Source organism: Pelodiscus sinensis, unplaced genomic scaffold, assembly GCF_049634645.1.
Source record: "Pelodiscus sinensis isolate JC-2024 unplaced genomic scaffold, ASM4963464v1 ctg134, whole genome shotgun sequence".
NCBI lineage: Eukaryota > Metazoa > Chordata > Testudines > Trionychidae > Pelodiscus > Pelodiscus sinensis.
In genome coordinates, this window is record NW_027465855.1 from 147,201 (window position 1) to 169,438 (window position 22,238).

The 22,238-nt window shown below is 68.4% G+C and overlaps 2 protein-coding genes across 4 annotated transcripts; both read left to right on the forward strand.

Annotated features, from left to right (window-relative positions):
* The first annotated feature begins 525 nt into the window (after window positions 1-525).
* Window positions 526-3,787, forward strand: ZBTB9 (zinc finger and BTB domain containing 9). The gene has a single exon (XM_006139673.4). It carries the CDS (start codon window positions 526-528, stop codon window positions 1,963-1,965), a length of 1,440 nt encoding a protein of 479 aa, XP_006139735.4. The 3' UTR covers window positions 1,966-3,787.
* A 7,938-nt stretch (window positions 3,788-11,725) lies between these two features.
* On the forward strand, window positions 11,726-21,864 carry LOC102450510 (THO complex subunit 6 homolog). 3 transcript variants are annotated; one of them, XM_075915664.1, is made up of 7 exons: window positions 11,726-12,071; window positions 18,314-18,494; window positions 19,331-19,437; window positions 19,627-19,770; window positions 19,884-19,964; window positions 20,196-20,408; window positions 20,931-21,167. In XM_075915664.1, exons 1-7 carry the CDS (start codon window positions 11,877-11,879, stop codon window positions 21,165-21,167), a joined length of 1,158 nt encoding a protein of 385 aa, XP_075771779.1. In that variant the 5' UTR covers window positions 11,726-11,876. The 3 variants fall into 3 exon arrangements, with proteins under 3 accessions (XP_075771779.1, XP_075771782.1, XP_075771780.1); XM_075915667.1 differs by lacking the exon at window positions 20,931-21,167 and adding an exon at window positions 21,729-21,864 and having other exon boundaries at window positions 11,728-12,071; XM_075915665.1 differs by having other exon boundaries at window positions 11,731-12,071; window positions 20,697-21,057.
* Window positions 21,865-22,238: the final 374 nt, after the last annotated feature.

The window sequence follows — 22,238 nt, forward strand, 5'->3', positions numbered from 1 at the left end:
GGCACTGGGGATGGGTGGGGGCGCTGGGGATGGGCGGGGCACTGGGGGGGCAGGGGGCACTGGGGATGGGCGGGGCACTGGGGGACAGGGCAGGGGGTACTGGGGATGGGCGGGGCGCTGTAGGGCAGGGCCGGGAAGGGGGCACTGGGGCTGGGCTGGGTGGGGGCAGAGGTGGGAGCAGTTTCCAAGAGGTGCTGCCATGGGGTAGCTGCTGTATGCTGGGGGGTACAGGTTCCTACTTCCAGGAGCCTGGGCTGTGAAGTCCCTCATTCTCCCTCTGTCCAAATCCCTGGGATCCCTGGCGGGGGTGGGAGGGCTGTAGTCCTGGGAACACAACTTCTACACCAGTCTCCCCTCCAGTGGGGCTGGCCCTGCACCTGCCTCGCTGTTGTGGGAATGGGAGTTCTCTTACCACAAGGGGTAGTGAACATTTCCCTCTCTCCCAGGGGCAGCAGCATCGCAGGGGGGGTTCCCTTTACTCCCTGTCTCTGCCATTGCAGGTGCCCGCCCTGGGCAGGCGGTGCCATGGAGCCCGAGACCCGCAGCATCCAGATCGAGTTCCCCCATTACGCGGCTGTGCTGCTGGAATCTCTCAACAAGCACCGCTTGGAGGGCAAGTTCTGCGACATTTCCATCCACGTGCAGGGCCGGGTCTTCCAGGCTCACAAGAGTGTCCTGGCCGCCTCCTCGCCCTACTTCCATGACAAGCTACTCCTCAATGACACCAACTGCATCGTGCTGCCCAGCGTCATCGAGCCTGACGCCTTCGAGAACTTACTGCAGCTCATCTACTCCGGCCGCCTCAAGCTCCTGATGGAAGCGCTGCCCAGCCACCTGCTGGTGGCTAGTGGACTGCAGATGTGGCAGGTGGTGGACCAGTGCTCGGAGATCCTGAAGGAGCTGGAGGGGGGCCCCTGCCGGCCCTGGTCCAGCAGGGCAAGTGAGAACCAGTCCCCCAGTAGCAGCAATTATTTTGCTGTGAAGGATGATGGAGAGCCGGTGGGTGGAAGCTCAGAGGGGCCTGGCCATGGCGGGGTATCGTCAGGCCGGGCAGCACCCGGCTGCCCTGACAATGAGGTGATGAAGATCCGGGTGTCCCAGGAGGAGGAAGAGGAGGAGGAGGAGGAGGAGGAGGAGCACGAGCACCAGGCCCGGATTTTTAGTGGCTCTGTGGACAAGGCAGTGAAGATTGTCCTGGAGGAAGATGGAGAGGTTGGTGGCAGAGGCGGCTCCAAAGGGCCATCTTCTGGGGAGCTGGACGGCCCCTTTCATGCCCCCCGCGATCACCCCAAGATCTTCTACATCAAACAGGAGCGCTTTGACCCAGATGAGGCTGCAGGGGCTGCGCTGGGAGGAGGCCTGAGTGCAGCCGGGGAGGCCAGCTTTCTCAAGTCATTGGCACAGGAGCGGGCATTGGCCATGGCTGAGGTGCGGGGTCTGTGCCAAGCAGACTTCCAGCCAAGCAGTGAAGTCAGCTACATAATCCCTGCTGCAACCACAGGTGCCGCCTCCTCCATCCCCACCCCTGGCTTCACCATTAAGGCCCAGCCCCTCTCCTCAGATGAGGCCAGCTTCCCCCAGAGCTCCTGGAAGCCAGTGGACCTACATGGCAACGAGATCATTGCCCACGCGGTACATGGCCAGGTGGTGCACGCACCTGTCAAAATTGTGGCAGCCCCTGATGGGAAGAAGTTTGGTTGTCTGTGCGGCAAGCGCTTTGCTGTCAAGCCCAAGCGAGACCGGCACATCATGCTGACCTTCAGCCTGCGCCCCTTCGGCTGCTCTGTCTGCAACAAGAAGTTCAAGCTGAAGCACCATCTGACAGAGCACATGAAGACCCATGATGGGAACCTGTACTCCTGCGAGGACTGTGGGCGCAAGTTCCGTGTGCAGAACTGCTTCCTCAAACACAAGGAATTGTGCAAAGGCCAGGGCTGGGCCACTGCTTGCTGGACCTACAAATAAACCTTGGATGGGGGCTGCAGGGAGGACTCCTACCACCCTTCTTGAGGCTGGTTTGAGCCCCTGAGCAGCTCAGAACCCTGCTCCATGGCCCGGTGGACACCAAAGTATGAAGGGCAGCTGGGCAGGCCAAGGGATTTGGGCTCTTGTGCTGCTCCATGGTGTGGCATTTGTTACAGACCTTGCCCTGGTGTAAGGTGGAGGAACTTGGGGCAGGAGGCAGGAGCATGGGGCTGATGGGAACCTCAAGGAAAGGGATTAAATCTGCCCTGCTGTGGGCACTTTGGGCCAGCGACAATAGGGCAGGTGAGAGAGGAGCGCTGGTGCAGCAGATTGCTTAATCGCAGACCCTGATGGCAGCAGTGGCAGGTTGGGCCTGTGAAAACCACAGTCCCGAGCTGCCCTCCTGGGAGTCTGACTTCTGGGCAATGTCCCAGCCAAGGCTGAGTCCCTCATGCCTGCTCCAGCGGCGGGTGGTGGGGGGCGACCTGCCCTTTTCTGGGAGCACTCCTCTGGAACCTGGTCTCTGACACTTTGAGGCCATGTGCCCAACCTGGGGTATTCCAACCCCCTGCCACAGGAGACTCAATAAAAGAGATCTGTGCCTCCCCCCGCCCCCAGCCTTGGACTCATCCTCTGCAGCCTCCTGCATCCCTCCCTGGCAGGACAGTGACTGGCCTTGTCAAAGTCAGGCTGGCTTTTCAACAGTGCTCTCAAAATGATTGAGAGGCACAAACCAGAGCTCACCGCTGAATCCAGTACTGTGGTGGGGGCATGGGCAGGATAGGGGAAAGCTTCAAGGAGATGATGTGGCCAGCTCAGCTGAATGGGATGGAACTAGGTCTGGAAGGGAGGCTTTTGTCTTTGTGGCTCCCACTACCTCCCTACTCTCCCTCAAACAAGGCCCAGCGTGAGCTCCCCTTTATGCTGGAGCAGCTGAGCCATTCCACTGTGCTGGGCTGCAGGTCCCAGGCCTGGGGCCCAAGATTCTGCAGTGAGCCCCAGCATCTGGCCAGCTTGGGTTGGGACCTGGCTCATCCTTTTGGGCAGTGACTGGTGGGAGGGTGCTTTGAGCTGGAGTGAATGGGTCTCTGTGCTGGCTGGAGCACAAAGCAGGGAGCAGTGTGCCATGTTCTGTAGAGCCAAAGTCCCTGAGTAGTTCACACCAAGACTCATGTGGGGGTGGGCTTGCCAGCCTCTCTGCAGTCTCCTTAGCCTGCTTTCTGGCTTCAGCAGCCTCTGCCTTTCTTGGCCCTGTCATGGGGGTATCTCTTAGTGCCTTTGTTTTATTTGACCTCTTTTTTCCTATCAGTTCCCTGCTGTAGTTCATGCCCCTTCCCACAAGGCATCATGAGCTGGGGGTGGGGGTGTGTGTGTGTGTGTGTGTGTGTGTGTGTGTGTGATGTTGAGTCAAACAGGGCAAGCCAGGCCATTGTTTATAACTATAGGCACCTCCCTATAGGCATCTGCTATTGGAGCAGCCTGGGTGGGTCAGAACATGTTTCTGATTGGCCAGTGCCAGATACTTCAGAGGGAATGAACAGAATAAACAACTTAAGGGCCATCCCCAGCCAGTCAGAGACTAGGGCATACCCCTGCCCAATAGCCATTGGTGGCCCTGAGCTCCAGGATCTTCTCCAGCTCTTTTCTCAACTTAGTTATACTTTTGGCCTTCACAGCATTGGGACAGTGAGTTCCACAAGATACCTGCCCGTGAGTTGAAGAAATGCTGCCTTCTGTTGGCTTTAAACATGCTGCCTATTCATTTCAGTGAGCAACCCCTAGTTCTTGTGTTATAGGAACAAGTAAACATTTCTACATTGACTTTCTCTGCACCAGTCCTGGTTTTATGGACCTCTCTCATATTCTCCCTCCCCAGCTGTCAACTCCAGTTTGCACACTCGCAGTCTTTTTACTCACTTCATCTGGAAGCTGTTCTATAGTCCTGACGGTTTTTGGAGTCCTTCTCTGTAGTTTTTGCAATTCTAATATCTCTTTTTGCGGAAGGAGACCCAAATGGCATACAGCATTCAAGGTGTGGCCCTACGGGAGACTTAATTAGTAGTATTAGGACATTCTCTGTCTTCTTATCAAGCCCTTTCCAAATGGACCCCAATGTTCTATAGTATCTGGGGTTTGGGTTTGAGGATTTTCATTCCTTCCCCTTTGCCTGTAGCATTGACTAGCTCAGAAACACTCTGGCTGTGTCTAGACCGGCCAGTTTTTCCGAAAAATCAGCCGCTTTCCCTGCCCGTGCCCTGCTAGTAACGGCATTACCGGGGCTTGGCGCTGGCTAGAGGAGAGGAGCGGGGCGGGAGAAGGGATGTTGTGTGCGGTGTGCCCGGCCCTGCCCGTGCCCTGCTAGTAACGGCGTTAGCGGGGCTGGGCGCTGGCTAGAGGAGAGGAGCGGGGCGGGAGAAGGGACGTTGGGTGCGGTGTGCCCGGCCCTACCCGTGCCCTGCTAGTAACGACGTTAGCGGGGCTGGGCGCTGGCTAGAGGAGAGGAGCGGGGCGGGAGAAGGGACGTTGTGTGCGGTGTGCCCGGCCCTGCCCGTGCCCTGCTAGTAACGGCATTACCGGGGCTGGGCGCTGGCTAGAGGAGAGGAGCGGGGCGGGGGAAGGGACGTTGTGTGCGGTGTGCCCGGCCCTGCCCGTGCCCTGCTAGTAACGGCGTTAGCGGGGCTGGGCGCTGGCTAGAGGAGAGGAGCGGGGCGGGAGAAGGGACGTTGTGTGCGGCATGCCCGGCCCTGCCCGTGCCCCGCTAGTAACGGCGTTAGCGGGGCTGGGCGCTGGCTGGAGGAGAGGAGCGGGGCGGGAGAAGGGACATTGTGTGCGGCGTGCCCGGCCCTGCCCGTGCCCTGCTAGTAACGGCGTTAGCGGGGCTGGGCGCTGGCGAGAGGAGCGGGACGGGAGAAGGGACGTTGTGTGCGGCGTGCCCGGCCCTGCCCGTGCCCCGCTAGTAACGGCATTAGCGGGGCTGGGCGCTGGCTAGAGGAGAGGAGCGGGGCGGGAGAAGGGACGTTGTGTGCGGTGTGCCCGGCCCTGCCCGCGCCCTGCTAGTAACGGCGTTACCGGGGCTGGGCGCTGGCTAGAGGAGAGGAGCGGGGCGGGAGAAGGGACGTTGTGTGCGGTGTGCCCGGCCCTGCCCGTGCCCTGCTAGTAACGGCGTTAGCGGGGCTGGGCGCTGGCTAGAGGAGAGGAGCGGGGCGGGAGAAGGGACGTTGTGTGCGGTGTGCCCGGCCCTGCCCGAGCCCTGCTAGTAACGGCGTTAGCGGGGCTGGGTGCTGGCTAGAGGAGAGGAGCGGGGCGGGAGAAGGGACGTTGTGTGCGGTGTGCCCGGCCCTGCCCGTGCCCTGCTAGTAACGGCGTTACCGGGGCTGGGCGCTGGCTAGAGGAGAGGAGCGGGGCGGGAGAAGGGACGTTGTGTGCGGTGTGCCCGGCCCTGCCCGTGCCCTGCTAGTAACGGCGCTAGCGGGGCTGGGCGCTGGCTAGAGAAGAGGAGCGGGGCGGGGGAAGGGACGTTGTGTGCGGTGTGCCCGGCCCTGCCCGTGCCCTGCTAGTAACGGCGTTAGCGGGGCTGGGCGCTGGCTAGAGGAGAGGAGCGGGGCGGGAGAAGGGACGTTGTGTGCGGTGTGCCCGGCCCTGCCCGTGCCCTGCTAGTAACGGCGTTAGCGGGGCTGGGCGCTGGCTAGAGGAGAGGAGCGGGGCGGGGGAAGGGACGTTGTGTGCGGTGTGCCCGGCCCTGCCCGTGCCCTGCTAGTAACGGCGTTAGCGGGGCTGGACGCTGGCTAGCGGAGAGGAGCGGGGCGGGAGAAGGGACGTTGTGTGCGGTGTGCCCGGCCCTGCCCGAGCCCTGCTAGTAACGGCGTTAGCGGGGCTGGGCGCTGGCTAGAGGAGAGGAGCGGGGCGGGAGAAGGGACGTTGTGTGCGGTGTCCCCGGCCCTGCCCGTGCCCTGCTAGTAACGGCGTTAGCGGGGCTGGACGCTGGCTAGAGGAGAGGAGCGGGGCGGGAGAAGGGACGTTGTGTGCGGTGTGCCCGGCCCTGCCCGTGCCCTGCTAGTCACGGCGTTAGCGGGGCTGGGCGCTGGCTAGAGGAGAGGAGCGGGGCGGGAGAAGGGACGTTGTGTGCGGTGTGCCCGGCCCTGCCCGTGCCCTGCTAGTAACGGCGTTAGCGGGGCTGGGCGCCGGCTAGAGGAGAGGAGCGGGGCGGGAGAAGGGACGTTGTGTGCGGTGTGCCCGGCCCTGCCCGTGCCCTGCTAGTAACGGCGTTAGCGGGGCTGGGCGCTGGCTAGAGGAGAGGAGCGGGGCGGGAGAAGGGACGTTGTGTGCGGTGTGCCCGGCCCTGCCCGTGCCCTGCTAGTAACGGCGTTAGCGGGGCTGGGCGCTGGCTAGAGGAGAGGAGCGGGGCGGGGGAAGGGACGTTGTGTGCGGTGTGCCCGGCCCTGCCTGTGCCCTGCTAGTAACGGCGTTACTGGGGCTGGGCGCTGGCTAGAGGAGAGGAGCGGGGCGGGAGAAGGGACGTTGTGTGGGGTGTGCCCGGCTCTGCCCGTGCCCCGCTAGTAACGGCGTTAGCGGGGCTGGGCGCTGGCTAGAGGAGAGGAGCGGGGCGGGAGAAGGGACGTTGTGTGCGGTGTGCCCGGCCCTGCCCTTGCCCTGCTAGTAACGGCGTTAGCGGGGCTGGGCGCTGGCTAGAGGAGAGGAGCGGGGCGGGAGAAGGGACGTTGTGTGCGGTGTGCCCGGCCCTGCCCGTGCCCCGCTAGTAACGGCGTTAGCGGGGCTGGGCGCTTGCTAGAGGAGAGGAGCGGGGCGGGAGAAGGGACGTTGTGTGCGGTGTGCCCGGCCCTGCCCGTGCCCTGCTAGTAACGGCGTTACCGGGGCTGGGCGCTGGCTAGAGGAGAGGAGCGGGGCGGGAGAAGGGACGTTGTGTGCGGTGTGCCCGGCCCTGCCCGTGCCCTGCTAGTAACGGCGTTAGCGGGGCTGGGCGCTGGCTAGAGGAGAGGAGCGGGGCGGGAGAAGGGACGTTGTGTGCGGTGTGCCCGGCCCGGCCCTGCCCTGCTAGTAACGGCGTTAGCGGGGCTGGGCGCCGGCTAGAGGAGAGGAGCGGGGCGGGAGAAGGAACGTTGTGTGCGGTGTGCCCGGCCCTGCCCGTGCCCTGCTAGTAACGGCGTTAGCGGGGCTGGGCGCCGGCTAGAGGAGAGGAGCGGGGCGGGAGAAGGAACGTTGTGTGCGGTGTGCCCGGCTCTGCCCGTGCCCTGCTAGTAACGGCGTTAGCGGGGCTGGGCGCTGGCTAGAGGAGAGGAGCGGGGCGGGAGAAGGGACGTTGTGTGCGGTGTGCCCGGCCCTACCCGTGCCCTGCTAGTAACGGCATTAGCGGGGCTGGGCGCTGGCTAGAGGAGAGGAGCGGGGCGGGAGAAGGGACGTTGTGTGCGGTGTGCCCGGCCCTGCCCGTGCCCTGCTAGTAACGGCGTTAGCGGGGCTGGGCGCTGGCTAGAGGAGAGGAGCGGGGCGGGAGAAGGGACGTTGTGTGCGGTGTGCCCGGCCCTGCCCGTGCCCTGCTAGTAACGGCGTTAGCGGGGGCTGGGCGCTGGCTAGAGGAGAGGAGCGGGGCGGGGGAAGGGACGTTGTGTGCGGTGTGCCCGGCCCTGCCCGTGCCCCGCTAGTAACGGCGTTAGCGGGGCTGGGCGCTGGCTAGAGGAGAGGAGCGGGGCGGGAGAAGGGACGTTGTGTGCGGTGTGCCCGGCCCTGCCCGTGCCCCGCTAGTAACGGCGTTAGCGGGGCTGGGCGCTGGCTAGAGGAGAGGAGCGGGGCGGGAGAAGGGACGTTGTGTGCGGTGTGCCCGGCCCTGCCCGTGCCCTGCTAGTAACGGCGTTAGCGGGGCTGGGCGCTGGCTAGAGGAGAGGAGCGGGGCGGGAGAAGGGACGTTGTGTGCGGTGTGCCCGGACCTACCCGTGCCCTGCTAGTAACGGCGTTAGCGGGGCTGGGCGCTGGCTAGAGGAGAGGAGCGGGGCGGGAGAAGGGACGTTGTGTGCGGTGAGCCCGGCCCTGCCCGTGCCCCGCTAGTAACGGCGTTAGCGGGGCTGGGCGCTGGCTAGAGGAGAGGAGCGGGGCGGGAGAAGGGACGTTGTGTGCGGTGTGCCCGGCCCTGCCCGTGCCCTGCTAGTAACGGCGTTAGCGGGGCTGGGCGCTGGCTAGAGGAGAGGAGCGGGGCGGGAGAAGGGACGTTGTGTGCGGTGAGCCTGGCCCTGCCCGTGCCCCGCTAGTAACGGCGTTAGCGGGGCTGGGCGCTGGCTAGAGGAGAGGAGCGGGGCGGGAGAAGGGACGTTGTGTGCGGTGTGCCCGGCCCTGCCCGTGCCCTGCTAGTAACGGCGTTAGCGGGGCTGGGCGCTGGCTAGAGGAGAGGAGCGGGGCGGGAGAAGGGACGTTGTGTGCGGCGTGCCCGGCCCTGCCCGTGCCCCGCTAGTAACGGCGTTAGCGGGGCTGGGCGCTGGCTAGAGGAGAGGAGCGGGGCGGGAGAAGGGACGTTGTGTGGGGTGTGCCCGGCCCTGCCCGTGCCCCGCTAGTAACGGTGTTAGCGGGGCTGGGCGCTGGCTAGAGGAGAGGAGCGGGGCGGGAGAAGGGACGTTGTGTGCGGCGTGCCCGGCCCTGCCCGTGCCCCGCTAGTAACGGCGTTAGCGGGGCTGGGCGCTGGCTAGAGGAGAGGAGCGGGGCGGGAGAAGGGACGTTGTGTGCGGTGTGCCCGGCCCTGCCCGTGCCCTGCTAGTAACGGCGTTAGCGGGGCTGGGCGCTGGCTAGAGGAGAGGAGCGGGGCGGGGGAAGGGACGTTGTGTGCGGTGTGCCCGGCCCTGCCCGTGCCCTGCTAGTAACGGCGTTAGCGGGGCTGGGCGCTGGCTAGAGGAGAGGAGCGGGGCGGGAGAAGGGACGTTGTGTGCGGTGTGCCCGGCCCTGCCCGTGCCCTGCTAGTAACGGCGTTAGCGGGGCTGGGCGCTGGCTAGAGGAGAGGAGCGGGGCGGGAGAAGGGACGTTGTGTGCGGTGTGCCCGGCCCTGCCCGTGCCCTGCTAGTAACGGCGTTAGCGGGGCTGGGCGCTGGCTAGAGGAGAGGAGCGGGGCGGGAGAAGGGACGTTGTGTGCGGTGTCCCCGGCCCTGCCCGTGCCCTGCTAGTAACGGCGTTAGCGGGGCTGGGCGCTGGCTAGAGGAGAGGAGCGGGGCGGGAGAAGGGACGTTGTGTGCGGTGTGCCCGGCCCTGCCCGTGCCCTGCTAGTAACGGCGTTAGCGGGGCTGGACGCTGGCTAGAGGAGAGGAGCGGGGCGGGAGAAGGGACGTTGTGTGCGGTGTGCCCGGCCCTGCCCGTGCCCTGCTAGTAACGGCGTTAGCGGGGCTGGGCGCTGGCTAGAGGAGAGGAGCGGGGCGGGAGAAGGGACGTTGTGTGCGGTGTGCCCGGCCCTGCCCGTGCCCTGCTAGTAACGGCGTTAGCGGGGCTGGGCGCTGGCTAGAGGAGAGGAGCGGGGCGGGAGAAGGGACGTTGTGTGCGGTGTGCCCGGCCCGGCCCTGCCCTGCTAGTAACGGCGTTAGCGGGGCTGGACGCTGGCTAGAGGAGAGGAGCGGGGCGGGAGAAGGGACGTTGTGTGCTGTGTGCCCGGCCCTGCCCGTGCCCTGCTAGTAACGGCGTTAGCGGGGCTGGGCGCTGGCTAGAGGAGAGGAGCGGGGCGGGGGAAGGGACGTTGTGTGGGGTGTGCCCGGCCCTGCCCGTGCCCTGCTAGTAACGGCGTTAGCGGGGCTGGGCGCTGGCTAGAGGAGAGGAGCGGGGCGGGAGAAGGGACGTTGTGTGCGGTGTGCCCGGCCCTGCCCGAGCCCTGCTAGTAACGGCGTTAGCGGGGCTGGGCGCCGGCTAGAGGAGAGGAGCGGGGCGGGGGAAGGGACGTTGTGTGCGGTGTGCCCGGCCCTGCCCGTGCCCTGCTAGTAACGGCGTTAGCGGGGCTGGGCGCTGGCTAGAGGAGAGGAGCGGGGCGGGAGAAGGGACGTTGTGTGCGGTGTGCCCGGCCCTGCCCGTGCCCTGCTAGTAAAGGCGTTACCGGGGCTTGGCGCTGGCTAGAGGAGAGGAGCGGGGCGGGAGAAGGGACGTTGTGTGCGGTGTGCCCGGCCCTGCCTGTGCCCTGCTAGTAACGGCGTTAGCGGGGCTGGGCGCTGGCTAGAGGAGAGGAGCGGGGCGGGAGAAGGGACGTTGTGTGCGGTGTGCCCGGCCCTGCCCGTGCCCTGCTAGTAACGGCGTTAGCGGGGCTGGACGCTGGCTAGAGGAGAGGAGCGGGGCGGGAGAAGGGACGTTGTGTGCGGTGTGCCCGGCCCTGCCCGTGCCCTGCTAGTAACGGCGTTAGCGGGGCTGGGCGCTGGCTAGAGGAGAGGAGCGGGGCGGGAGAAGGGACGTTGTGTGCGGTGTGCCCGGCCCTGCCCGTGCCCTGCTAGTAACGGCGTTAGCGGGGCTGGGCGCTGGCTAGAGGAGAGGAGCGGGGCGGGAGAAGGGACGTTGTGTGCGGTGTGCCCGGACCTACCCGTGCCCTGCTAGTAACGGCGTTAGCGGGGCTGGGCGCTGGCTAGAGGAGAGGAGCGGGGCGGGAGAAGGGACGTTGTGTGCGGTGAGCCCGGCCCTGCCCGTGCCCTGCTAGTAACGGCGTTAGCGGGGCTGGGCGCTGGCTAGAGGAGAGGAGCGGGGCGGGAGAAGGGACGTTGTGTGCTGTGTGCCCGGCCCTGCCCGTGCCCTGCTAGTAACGGCGTTAGCGGGGCTGGGCGCTGGCTAGAGGAGAGGAGCGGGGCGGGAGAAGGGACGTTGTGTGCTGTGTGCCCGGCCCTGCCCGTGCCCTGCTAGTAACGGCGTTAGCGGGGCTGGGCGCTGGCTAGAGGAGAGGAGCGGGGCGGGGGAAGGGACGTTGTGTGCGGTGTGCCCGGCCCTGCCCGTGCCCTGCTAGTAACGGCGTTAGCGGGGCTGGGCGCTGGCTAGAGGAGAGGAGCGGGGCGGGGGAAGGGACGTTGTGTGCGGTGTGCCCGGCCCTGCCCGTGCCCTGCTAGTAACGGCGTTAGCGGGGCTGGGCGGGCGGGAGCCCTGGCAGGGGCCTGGGGGGGGGGGGATGTGCGGGGGGGCGGGGTCGCACCTGGCAGCACAGCGGCCTCTGGGCAGCAGCCGCACCGCCTCCCGCCAGCAGGGCGCGTCCCCGCGGGCATCCCTGAGACCTCTGACCCCCTACACAGGCTCTCGGGCTGGTTGCCGAGTGACTTGCGGCCTCTTTTCCATCGAGCCAATGGCCGCGCCGCTTTCGCTTTCCGACCAATCAGGAGCCGCGGGACCATATACGTGGGGGATGGGCCAATCCACGGGCCGCAATCGCTCTGTCGTCACACGACGGGGGGGACTGGGAAGGGCGCAGGGGTTCTAGACCAATAGCAGCTGTTGCGGCCAGGGTTGCCATAGCGACAGTTTGAGTCAAGCCCGGGAGCCGGCGGAAGCGAAAAAAAAGCCGGGGGGGCCTGGCTGTCTCTCTGGTAACCCCCCCTCCCCCCGCCAACTGCTCCCAACCGCCCCCTCAAAACCGCCCCCCCCGGAAACTGCCCCCAACCGTCTCCCCCGGTAACCGCCCCCCCCCGCCAACTGCTCCCTACCGCCCACCCCGGAAACTGCCCCCAACCGTCTCCCCCGGTAACCGCCCCCCCGCCAACTGCTCCCATCCGCCCCCTAAAAACCGCCCCCCCCCGCCAACTGCTCCCAACCGCCCCCCATAACCGCTCCGTCCCCCCGGAAACCGCTCCCAACCGCCCCCAACCATCGGTCCCGGTAACCGCCCCCCCAACCGCTCCCCCATTGCTCCGTCCCCCGGAAACCGCCCCCAACAACCCCCCGCCCCCTGGACCCCCCGGCGGCGCCCGGCCATGGCGCGGCGGCGGCTGGAGCGGGCGCTGCTGGAGGCGCGCGGCGGGGAGCGCGAGGAGGGGGCCCGGGGCCCCGCGCGGCTCCGTCTCCGCCAGCAGGTGCCGCTGAGCCGGGACGCGCACGGGATCTACAGCCTCCGCTTCGCGCCGGGCGGGGCGCGCCTGGCCGCCGGCTTCGGCAACGGGGCCGTGCAGGTACCGGGGGCGGGGCTGCCCGCAGGGCAGGGGCGTGTCAGGCTGGCGGTGTCCTGCGAGGGGGCTGCGCGGGGCGGGGGGGGTCGCTGTGGAAGGAGGACGAGGGGGCTGCGCGGGGCGGGGGGGTCGCTGAGGAAGGAGGACGAGGGGGCGGCGGGGGGGTCGCTGTGGAAGGAGGACGAAGGGGCTGCGCGGGGCGGCGGGGGGGTCGCTGTGGAAGGAGGAAGAGGGGGCTGCGCGGGGCGGGGGGGTCGCTGAGGAAGGAGGACGAGGGGGCTGCGCGGGGCGGCGGGGGGGGTCGCTGTGGAAGGAGGACGAGGGGGCTGCGCGGGGCGGGGGGGTCGCTGAGGAAGGAGGACGAGGGGGCGGCGGGGGGGTCGCTGTGGAAGGAGGACGAGGGGGCTGCGCGGGGCGGGGGGGGTCGCTGAGGAAGGAGGACGAGGGGGCTGCGCGGGGCGGGGGGGGTCGCTGAGGAAGGAGGACGAGGGGGCTGCGCGGGGCGGAGAGGTCGCTGTGGAAGGAGGACGAGGGGGCTGCGCGGGGCGGGGGGGTCGCTGTGGAAGGAGGACGAAGGGGCTGCGCGGGGCGGGGGGGGGTCGCTGTGGAAGGAGGACGAGGGGGCTGCGCGGGGCGGGGGGGGTCGCTGTGGAAGGAGGACGAGGGGGCTGCGCGGGGCGGGGGGGGGTCGCCGTGGAAGGAGGACGAGGGGGCTGCGCGGGGCGGGGGGGTCGCCGTGGAAGGAGGACGAGGGGGCTGCGCGGGGCGGCGGGGGGGTCGCTGTGGAAGGAGGACGAGGGGGCTGCGCGGGGCGGGGGGGGTCGCTGAGGAAGGAGGACGAGGGGGCTGCGCGGGGCGGGGGGGGTCGCTGTGGAAGGAGGACGAGGGGGCTGCGCGGGGCGGCGGGGGGGATCGCCGTGGAAGGAGGACGAGGGGGCTGCGCGGGGCGGCGGGGGGGTCGCCGTGGAAGGAGGACGAGGGGGCTGCGCGGGGCGGCGGGGGGGTCGCCGTGGAAGGAGGACGAGGGGGCTGCGCGGGGCGGGGGGGGGTCGCCGTGGAAGGAGGACGAGGGGGCTGCGCGGGGCGGGGGGGGGGTCGCCGTGGAAGGAGGACGAGGGGGCTGCGCGGGGCGGGGGGGGTCGCCGTGGAAGGAGGACGAGGGGGCTGCGCGGGGCGGGGGGGGTCGCCGTGGAAGGAGGACGAGGGGGCTGCGCGGGGCGGCGGGGGGGTCGCCGTGGAAGGAGGACGAGGGGGCTGCGCGGGGCGGCGGGGGGGTCGCCGTGGAAGGAGGACGAGGGGGCTGCGCGGGGCGGGGGGGGGTCGCCGTGGAAGGAGGACGAGGGGGCTGCGCGGGGCGGGGGGGGGGTCGCCGTGGAAGGAGGACGAGGGGGCTGCGCGGGGCGGCGGGGGGGTCGCCGTGGAAGGAGGACGAGGGGGCTGCGCGGGGCGGCGGGGGGGTCGCCGTGGAAGGAGGACGAGGGGGCTGCGCGGGGCGGCGGGGGGGGTCGCCGTGGAAGGAGGACGAGGGGGCTGCGCGGGGCGGCGGGGGGGTCGCCGTGGAAGGAGGACGAGGGGGCTGCGCGGGGCGGCGGGGGGGTCGCCGTGGAAGGAGGACGAGGGGGCTGCGCGGGGCGGCGGGGGGGTCGCCGTGGAAGGAGGACGAGGGGGCTGCGCGGGGCGGCGGGGGGGTCGCCGTGGAAGGAGGACGAGGGGGCTGCGCGGGGCGGCGGGGGGGTCGCTGAGGAAGGAGGACGAGGGGGCTGTGCGGGGCGGCGGGGGGTCGCTGAGGAAGGAGGACGAGGGGGCTGCGCGGGGCGGGGGGGGTCGCTGAGGAAGGAGGACGAGGGGGCTGCGCGGGGCGGGGGGGTCGCTGTGGAAGGAGGACGAGGGGGCTGCGCGGGGCGGGGGGGGTCGCTGTGGAAGGAGGACGAGGGGGCTGCGCGGGGCGGCGGGGGGGTCGCTGTGGAAGGAGGACGAGGGGGCTGCGCGGGGCGGCGGGGGGGTCGCTGTGGAAGGAGGACGAGGGGGCTGCGCGGGGCGGCGGGGGGGGTCGCTGTGGAAGGAGGACGAGGGGGCTGCGCGGGGCGGCGGGGGGGTCGCTGTGGAAGGAGGACGAGGGGGCTGCGCGGGGCGGCGGGGGGGGTCGCTGTGGAAGGAGGACGAGGGGGCTGCGCGGGGCGGCGGGGGGGTCGCTGTGGAAGGAGGACGAGGGGGCTGCGCGGGGCGGCGGGGGGGTCGCTGTGGAAGGAGGACGAGGGGGCTGCGCGGGGCGGGGGGGGGTCGCTGAGGAAGGAGGACGAGGGGGCTGCGCGGGGCGGGGGGGGGTCGCTGAGGAAGGAGGACGAGGGGGCTGCGCGGGGCGGGGGGGGTCGCTGTGGAAGGAGGACGAGGGGGCTGCGCGGGGCGGGGGGGTCGCTGAGGAAGGAGGACGAGGGGGCTGCGCGGGGCGGGGGGGGGTCGCTGTGGAAGGAGGAAGAGGGGGCTGCGCGGGGCAGGGGGGGTCGCTGTGGAAGGAGGACGAGGGGGCTGCGCGGGGTGGCGGGGGGGTCGCTGTGGAAGGAGGACGAGGGGGCTGCGCGGGGTGGCGGGGGGGTCGCTGTGGAAGGAGGACGAGGGGGCTGCGCGGGGCGGGGGGGTCGCTGTGGAAGGAGGACGAGGGGGCTGCGCGGGGCGGGGGGGTCGCTGTGGAAAGAGGACGAGGGGGCTGCGCGGGGCGGCGGGGGGGGTCGCTGTGGAAGGAGGACGAGGGGGCTGCGCGGGGCGCCGGGGGGGTCGCTGTGGAAGGAGGACGAGGGGGCTGCGCGGGGCGGCGGGGGGGTCGCTGTGGAAGGAGGACGAGGGGGCTGCGCGGGGCGGCGGGGGGGTCGCTGTGGAAGGAGGACGAGGGGGCTGCGCGGGGCGGCGGGGGGGTCGCTGTGGAAGGAGGACGAGGGGGCTGCGCGGGGCGGCGGGGGGGTCGCTGTGGAAGGAGGACGAGGGGGCTGCGCGGGGCGGCGGGGGGGGTCGCTGTGGAAGGAGGACGAGGGGGCTGCGCGGGGCGGCGGGGGGGTCGCTGTGGAAGGAGGACGAGGGGGCTGCGCGGGGCGGCGGGGGGGTCGCTGTGGAAGGAGGACGAGGGGGCTGCGCGGGGCGGCGGGGGGGGTCGCTGTGGAAGGAGCACGAGGGGGCTGCGCGGGGCGGCGGGGGGGGTCGCTGTAGAAGGAGGACGAGGGGGCTGCGCGGGGCGGCGGGGGGGGTCGCTGTGGAAGGAGGACGAGGGGGCTGCGCGGGGCGGCGGGGGGGTCGCTGTGGAAGGAGGACGAGGGGGCTGCGCGGGGCGGCGGGGGGGGTCGCTGTGGAAGGAGGACGAGGGGGCTGCGCGGGGCGGGGGGTCGCTGAGGAAGGAGGCGGGGGGGTCGCTGTGGAAGGAGGACGAGGGGGCTGCGCGGGGCGGCGGGGGGGTCGCTGTGGAAGGAGGACGAGGGGGCTGCGCGGGGCGGCGGGGGGGTCGCTGTGGAAGGAGGACGAGGGGGCTGCCCGGGGCGGCGGGGGGGTCGCTGTGGAAGGAGGACGAGGGGGCTGCGCGGGGCGGCGGGGGGGGTCGCTGTGGAAGGAGGACGAGGGGGCTGCGCGGGGCGGCGGGGGGGTCGCTGTGGAAGGAGGACGAGGGGGCTGCGCGGGGCGGCGGGGGGGGTCGCTGTGGAAGGAGGACGAGGGGGCTGCGCGGGGCGGGGGGGCGCTGAGGAAGGAGGCGGGGGGGTCGCTGTGGAAGGAGGACGAGGGGGCTGCGCGGGGCGGGGGGGGCGCTGAGGAAGGAGGCGGGGGGGTCGCTGTGGAAGGAGGACGAGGGGGCTGCGCGGGGCGGCGGGGGGGTCGCTGTGGAAGGAGGACGAGGGGGCTGCGCGGGGCAGGGGGGTCGCTGTGGAAGGAGGACGAGGGGGCTGCGCGGGGTGGCGGGGGGGTCGCTGTGGAAGGAGGACGAGGGGGCTGCGCGGGGTGGCGGGGGGGTCGCTGTGGAAGGAGGACGAGGGGGCTGCGCGGGGCGGGGGGGTCGCTGTGGAAGGAGGACGAGGGGGCTGCGCGGGGCGGGGGGGTCGCTGTGGAAAGAGGACGAGGGGGCTGCGCGGGGCGGCGGGGGGGTCGCTGTGGAAGGAGGACGAGGGGGCTGCGCGGGGCAGGGGGGTCGCTGTGGAAGGAGGACGAGGGGGCTGCGCGGGGCAGGGGGGTCGCTGTGGAAGGAGGACGAGGGGGCTGCGCGGGGTGGCGGGGGGGTCGCTGTGGAAGGAGGACGAGGGGGGCTGCGCGGGGCAGGGGGGTCGCTGTGGAAGGAGGACGAGGGGGCTGCGCGGGGTGGCGGGGGGGTCGCTGTGGAAGGAGGACGAGGGGGCTGCGCGGGGCGGGGGGGTCGCTGTGGAAGGAGGACGAGGGGGGCTGCGCGGGGCGGGGGGGGTCGCTGTGGAAAGAGGACGAGGGGGCTGCACGGGGCGGCGGGGGGGGTCGCTGTGGAAGGAGGACGAGGGGGCTGCGCGGGGCGGCGGGGGGGGTCGCTGTGGAAGGAGGACGAGGGGGCTGCGCGGGGCGGGGGGGGTCGCTGAGGAAGGAGGACGAGGGGGCTGCGCGGGGCGGCGGGGGGGTCGCTGTGGAAGGAGGACGAGGGGGCTGCGCGGGGCGGGGGGGGGTCGCTGTGGAAGGAGGACGAGGGGGCTGCGCGGGGCGGCGGGGGGGGTCGCTGTGGAAGGAGGACGAGGGGGCTGCGCGGGGCGGCGGGGGGGGTCGCTGTGGAAGGAGGACGAGGGGGCTGCGCGGGGCGGCGGGGGGGTCGCTGTGGAAGGAGGACGAGGGGGCTGCGCGGGGCGGCGGGGGGGGTCGCTGTGGAAGGAGGACGAGGGGGCTGCGCGGGGCGGCGGGGGGGGGTCGCTGTGGAAGGAGGACGAGGGGGGCTGCGCGGGGCGGCGGGGGGGGTCGCTGTGGAAGGAGGACGAGGGGGCTGCGCGGGGCGGGGGGTCGCTGAGGAAGGAGGCGGGGGGGTCGCTGTGGAAGGAGGACGAGGGGGCTGCGCGGGGCGGCGGGGGGGTCGCTGTCGAAGGAGGACGAGGGGGCTGCGCGGGGCGGCGGGGGGGTCGCTGTGGAAGGAGGGCGAGGGGGCTGCGCGGGGCGGCGGGGGGGTCGCTGTGGAAGGAGGACGAGGGGGCTGCGCGGGGCGGGGGGGGTCGCTGTCGAAGGAGGACGAGGGGGCTGCGCGGGGCGGCGGGGGGGGTCGCTGTGGAAGGAGGACGAGGGGGCTGCGCGGGGCGGCGGGGGGGTCGCTGTGGAAGGAGGACGAGGGGGCTGCGCGGGGCGGCGGGGGGGGTCGCTGTGGAAGGAGGACGAGGGGGCTGCGCGGGGCGGAGGGGGTCGCTGTGGAAGCAGGACGACGGGGCTGCACGGGGCGGGGGGGTCTATCAGGCTGGCGGTGTCACCGGGGGGGCTGTGTGGAGAAGGGGTGTCGCTGTGGAAGGAGGACGAGGGGGCTGCGCGGGGCGGCGGGGGGGTCGCTGTGGAAGGAGGACGAGGGGGCTGCGCGGGGCGGGGGGGTCGCTGTGGAAGGAGGACGAGGGGGCTGCGCGGGGCGGGGGGGGTCGCTGAGGAAGGAAGACGAGGGGGCTGCGCGGGGCGGGGGGGGTCGCTGAGGAAGGAGGACGAGGGGGCTGCGCGGGGCGGGGGGGTCGCTGTGGAAGGAGGACGAGGGGGCTGCGCGGGGCGGCGGGGGGGTCGCTGTGGAAGGAGGACGAGGGGGCTGCGCGGGGCGGCGGGGGGTGTCGCTGTGGAAGGAGGACGAGGGGGCTGCGCGGGGCGGAGGGGGTCGCTGTGGAAGCAGGACGACGGGGCTGCACGGGGTGGGGAGGTCTATCAGGCTGGCGGTGTCACCGGGGGGGCTGTGTGGAGAAGGGGTGTCGCTGTGGAAGGAGGATAAGAGGGCTGCACAGGACGGGGGGGTGTATCAGGCCGGTGGTGTCACTGGGGGGTTGTCTGGAGAAGGGGGGTCGCTGAGGAAGGAGGATGAGGGGGCTTTACAGGGACAGGGAAGGTAAGAAAGGTAACAGGGCAGTGAGGGGGCAGCTGCAGCCTGAGGGGTTAGGGGAGAGGGGAAGGAGGGTGGTATGGCTAATGAGGGGAGGGGAGAGTAACAGGGCGGTCCATGGGGGTACTCAGGGTAACAGGACAGGGTCACACTAACATTCCTATTGAATCACCCATCCCATTTTCCATTTCCCCTTGGGTCACAGATTGTGAATGTGGCCACAGGTTCCCTGGCCTCGTCTCTCTTCCCAGGACACCGTTCGCGCCATGCGATCACTGCCTTGGCCTACCACCCAGGGAGATCCAATCTGCTCCTGGCTGTGGGGGCAGATGGCATCATCTCTCTCTATAGTGTGGATTCCGGGAAGCTGCTGACGACGGTGACAGGTGTCTGAAGGTTCAGAGGGTAGCCGAGTTAGTTTATAGAGGATAAACTTAAAAACCCCCAAATAGTCTGGTAGCACTTTAAAGACTGACAAAACATGTAGATGGTATTGTGAGCTTTCGTGGGCACAGCCAACTTCTTCAGACTACCCCCCTTGCTCACCATGTGCCCCAGGTTTGGGCCTTTCCCATGGGCAGAAGTGAATTCATGGTTTGGGGAGGCAAGCCTGCCAGCTCCATCCCTTCTACTCAAGGTCCCAGCCCCACAAACCGGAGCTCTGAAGCCACTGTGCCCCCATAAAAAGTCCCTGAGGGGTCTCTTGGACTGGAGACACCCCCCTCTAGCACCACCAAGCCTCCAGTTCCCTGGCCCCCGAGCACTATGCCAAACCCAGTGCCACCACAGTTTGGCTGGGTCCAGCTGGCATCCTCTCTAAGCCCCAGCTCCTTCCGCCTTGAAGGTCTCGCCTCCTCGCTGAGTCCCTGGCCCCAGCAGTCTTCTCCCAGTGAACCCTCCGCAGTCCTCGGGCTTTTCACATCACTCCTCACTCCCCTGTCTCCAAGAGGAGGGACCTGGTGAGGGGCGGGGGAGAAGTGGAGGAGGTGGTAGAGTTCTCAGGGAAGGGGGCAGCATGGTCCATTGTCCAGCAGTGCCTTCCCTAGCTTATTATACCCACCGCTAATGGCCGTTCCCGTCTCTTCCTATGGGAAGGCTGCGAGGGGTCTCTTCTCCCAGGAGCCCTGGCACTGTGGTGCAGGGGGAATCCCATCCTCACAGGTGACCTTGTGTCTGGGATAAAAGCCTTGCTCATGGCTCTCTTGTGTCTGTCCCACTCCAGAGAAGGAGAATGAGATCAATGCCATGGATTTCTGCATGGATGGCAGCACCTATGCCACAGCTGGCAAAGACCGGCACATTCGGCTCTATGACAGCCACACCAACCAGGCGAGTGGGGCGGGTCTGGCAGGCAGCTTGGCAGGGGGAGGGGCAGAGAATGGTGTGGAGGGGTGGGCAGCAAGGATTGGGTGTGCTGTCTTGGGGAAGAGCCATGCCTGGGGTTGGGGATGTGAACCCCAACTCTAAGAGATGGGTTCTGTTCACGCCCTAATTCAGAGTATGCTTCCCTCGCTACAGCTGTCCCACATTCTGCAGGCTCCTGACTTCATGACTGGGGACGTGACACCAATCAGTGGCCATTCTCGCCGAATCTTTGCCCTCCGCTTCCACCCTGGGGAGCGCCATGTGTTCCTGACAGGTGGCTGGGATGACTGTGTGAAGGTGAGGCCCTGCATTGTAGCAGGAGGAAGGGAGAGGGCAGCATCTCCTCCCTCTGGTGAATGGGGAGGGGTTCTGGATATGGCCAGTGTTAACTTTATCTTATCTGTGCCTAGATCTGGGACAAGCGGATGACTAAGGAGGCCCAGAGGGTGATTAATGGGCCTCATATCTGTGGCCCAGGCCTCGACATCCGGGTGAGATATGGAAGGTGGCGGTAGGACAGGGATGCAGAATCCTGGACAGGGCTGGTCTGGGCTGCCTTTTCTTGGAGCTTCTGCACTGACCCTGAACCAATAGCTCTGGGGCCAGTCACCTGTCCCCAATACCCCATCTGCCCTTTCCCTCATCTTTGCAGCTCCTGCATACCCCAGAGTAGAGGTAACTTCCCCCGTCTAAAACTGGCTCCTTCCCCCCCCACCCTCCAGGGGAACCACGTGCTTACTGCCTCCTGGGTGGCCCACAATGCGCTTCAGCTCTGGGATCTGCGGACCTCTCAGCTGCAAAAGAACCTCCCCTTTCCTGGGGGCCCCATGCAGGGCCAGTTCCTCTATGCAGCCCGCTTCTGTGACCAGGACGTGGTGGTGGCTGGGGGCAGCGGCACCAGTGGAGCCAGTGCCATCCATGCTGGCACTAACCAGGTGAGCTGGGGGCAGATACTTCTCTGCTTGGGAGGAAAGATATTCCTCACTTGTGGGGAAACCAGTGAGAGCCAGGGGAGCAGGGTTACCTCTTGGGGACTGGGAGTCAATGTGAGACAAGGAACAGAATGGGGGGATGTTTGGGGGTCTTAGCCAGTATGAGCCAGGGGAGCGGGGTGGAGGGATGCGGTGGCATGAGCCAAGGATGGAGGGGCGGGGCTTGGGGAGGCCAGGGATTGGATGGCATGAGCCAGGGCAGTAGATGCACCTCGTGCTCTTTATCCCCAGGTGCTCGGCGAGATCCCGCTGCCCAACAAACCAGTGCAGGCTGTGGCAGTAGCGTCTGGTGGGCGGGTAGTGGCTGTGGCTGGCGTGGGAGGGAATCTCCACATTGCGGACCTGCACTGAGCCCCAGCAGCGAGCGAGGGGGTGAGAGAGGTGCCAACCTGGGAGCCACAGCCCCCTCCCTACCTTCCATCTATCGGTCCTCTGATCTATGGCCCTCCCATCCCATTGCTCCAGGACTACAGTCTCTGCAGTGTCAGGGAACGCAGGCCCCCCTCTTCATCTCTCCTGCACCCTTCTCTGAGACCAGGAGCCGCCCCACCCCTGAGCACCTGCTGGAATCTAATAAACTGCCTGCACCCTTGGAGGAGGCTCCTGGGGTCTGTGAATGCGGAGGCCTGGCTCTGGGAGGGACTGTGTGGAGGGAGGAGAGGCCAGTGCTCTGGGACTCACTGGGATCCCTGGTGGCTGTAACCCACTTCCTGCCACAGCTTTGTGCAGGGTGGTGGGAGTCCAGTGCTATGTTTCCCCCAGTTCAATGGGGTCACCCCCAGATCTGGGTCCAGCCAGCCTGTGTCCCAAGCAGTGGCTTCTGGAAACTCAGTGGGAACAGCCTTCCCAGCCCAGGTAGGCTTATGATAGGTGCTAATGCGAGCTGTGGGGGCATTGACAGAGGCTCCTGCTAGACAGCTAGCATCCATACAGCTGGTTTAGCTCGCTGTCAGCTGCAGTGTGTCCTCGGACCAGACAGCTTCTGCCCTACCTCCCTGCCCCCTTGCTGGAGGGGGACCATCTCTTCTGGGCAGAAGGGAGCACCTGGGCCATAGCAGCCGAAAGGAGCAGCCTGTGATGCCCTGCAGGACTTGGGGGAATCCCCTGGAAGGAGTCTGGTGGTCAGAAGACCGTGAGGGCCCTGATCCCTCGTGCACAAGGGAGTGGGGAGGGAGCAGGAACGCAGGCATGAGACACTCTCAGTGCTGCTGGCTCCCCATTGCCTCCCCTCACTGGGGTCGTGCCTTTTGGCCTCTGTTACAGCCAGTTTCCAGATGATGCAAGAAACTCTCCAGCATTCCTGGGAAATTCAGCCTGGCCTTTGGGATAACCCTTCTGATTGGCTGCTCTTCCCAGGAGGTTGAAAGACAGCCAATCAGGGCTGTTGCAGAAGCAGCTGAAGCTCTTTCCTCCCTCTTCAGAGCCCAAAGCTCTGTAGGTGGAGAGGGAGGAGCCAACCCCATCCTGGCAGGAGGGGAAGGAATAAAAAGAGCTGCCCCCTCCCTGGATCTGGAAAGGGAGAGAAGAGAGGAAGGATTAGGAGAGAGTATGACGACCCCCTGGAGCACCCAATAAGGAATAGGCATAGGGGAGGAGCTCTGGCCCCTGACCCCCCCTACTGCAACCTGCCAAGAAAGGCAGGAGCTGTGCGCTGCAGCTGCGGTGCTGTGAACAGAGGGAGAGAAACCTGCGGGCTCTGGCACCGGAAATCCCCGTGGCTTACAGCTATAGCGATGCTAACCCCTGGGCACAGCCAGAGCTGCTTTCTCAGCA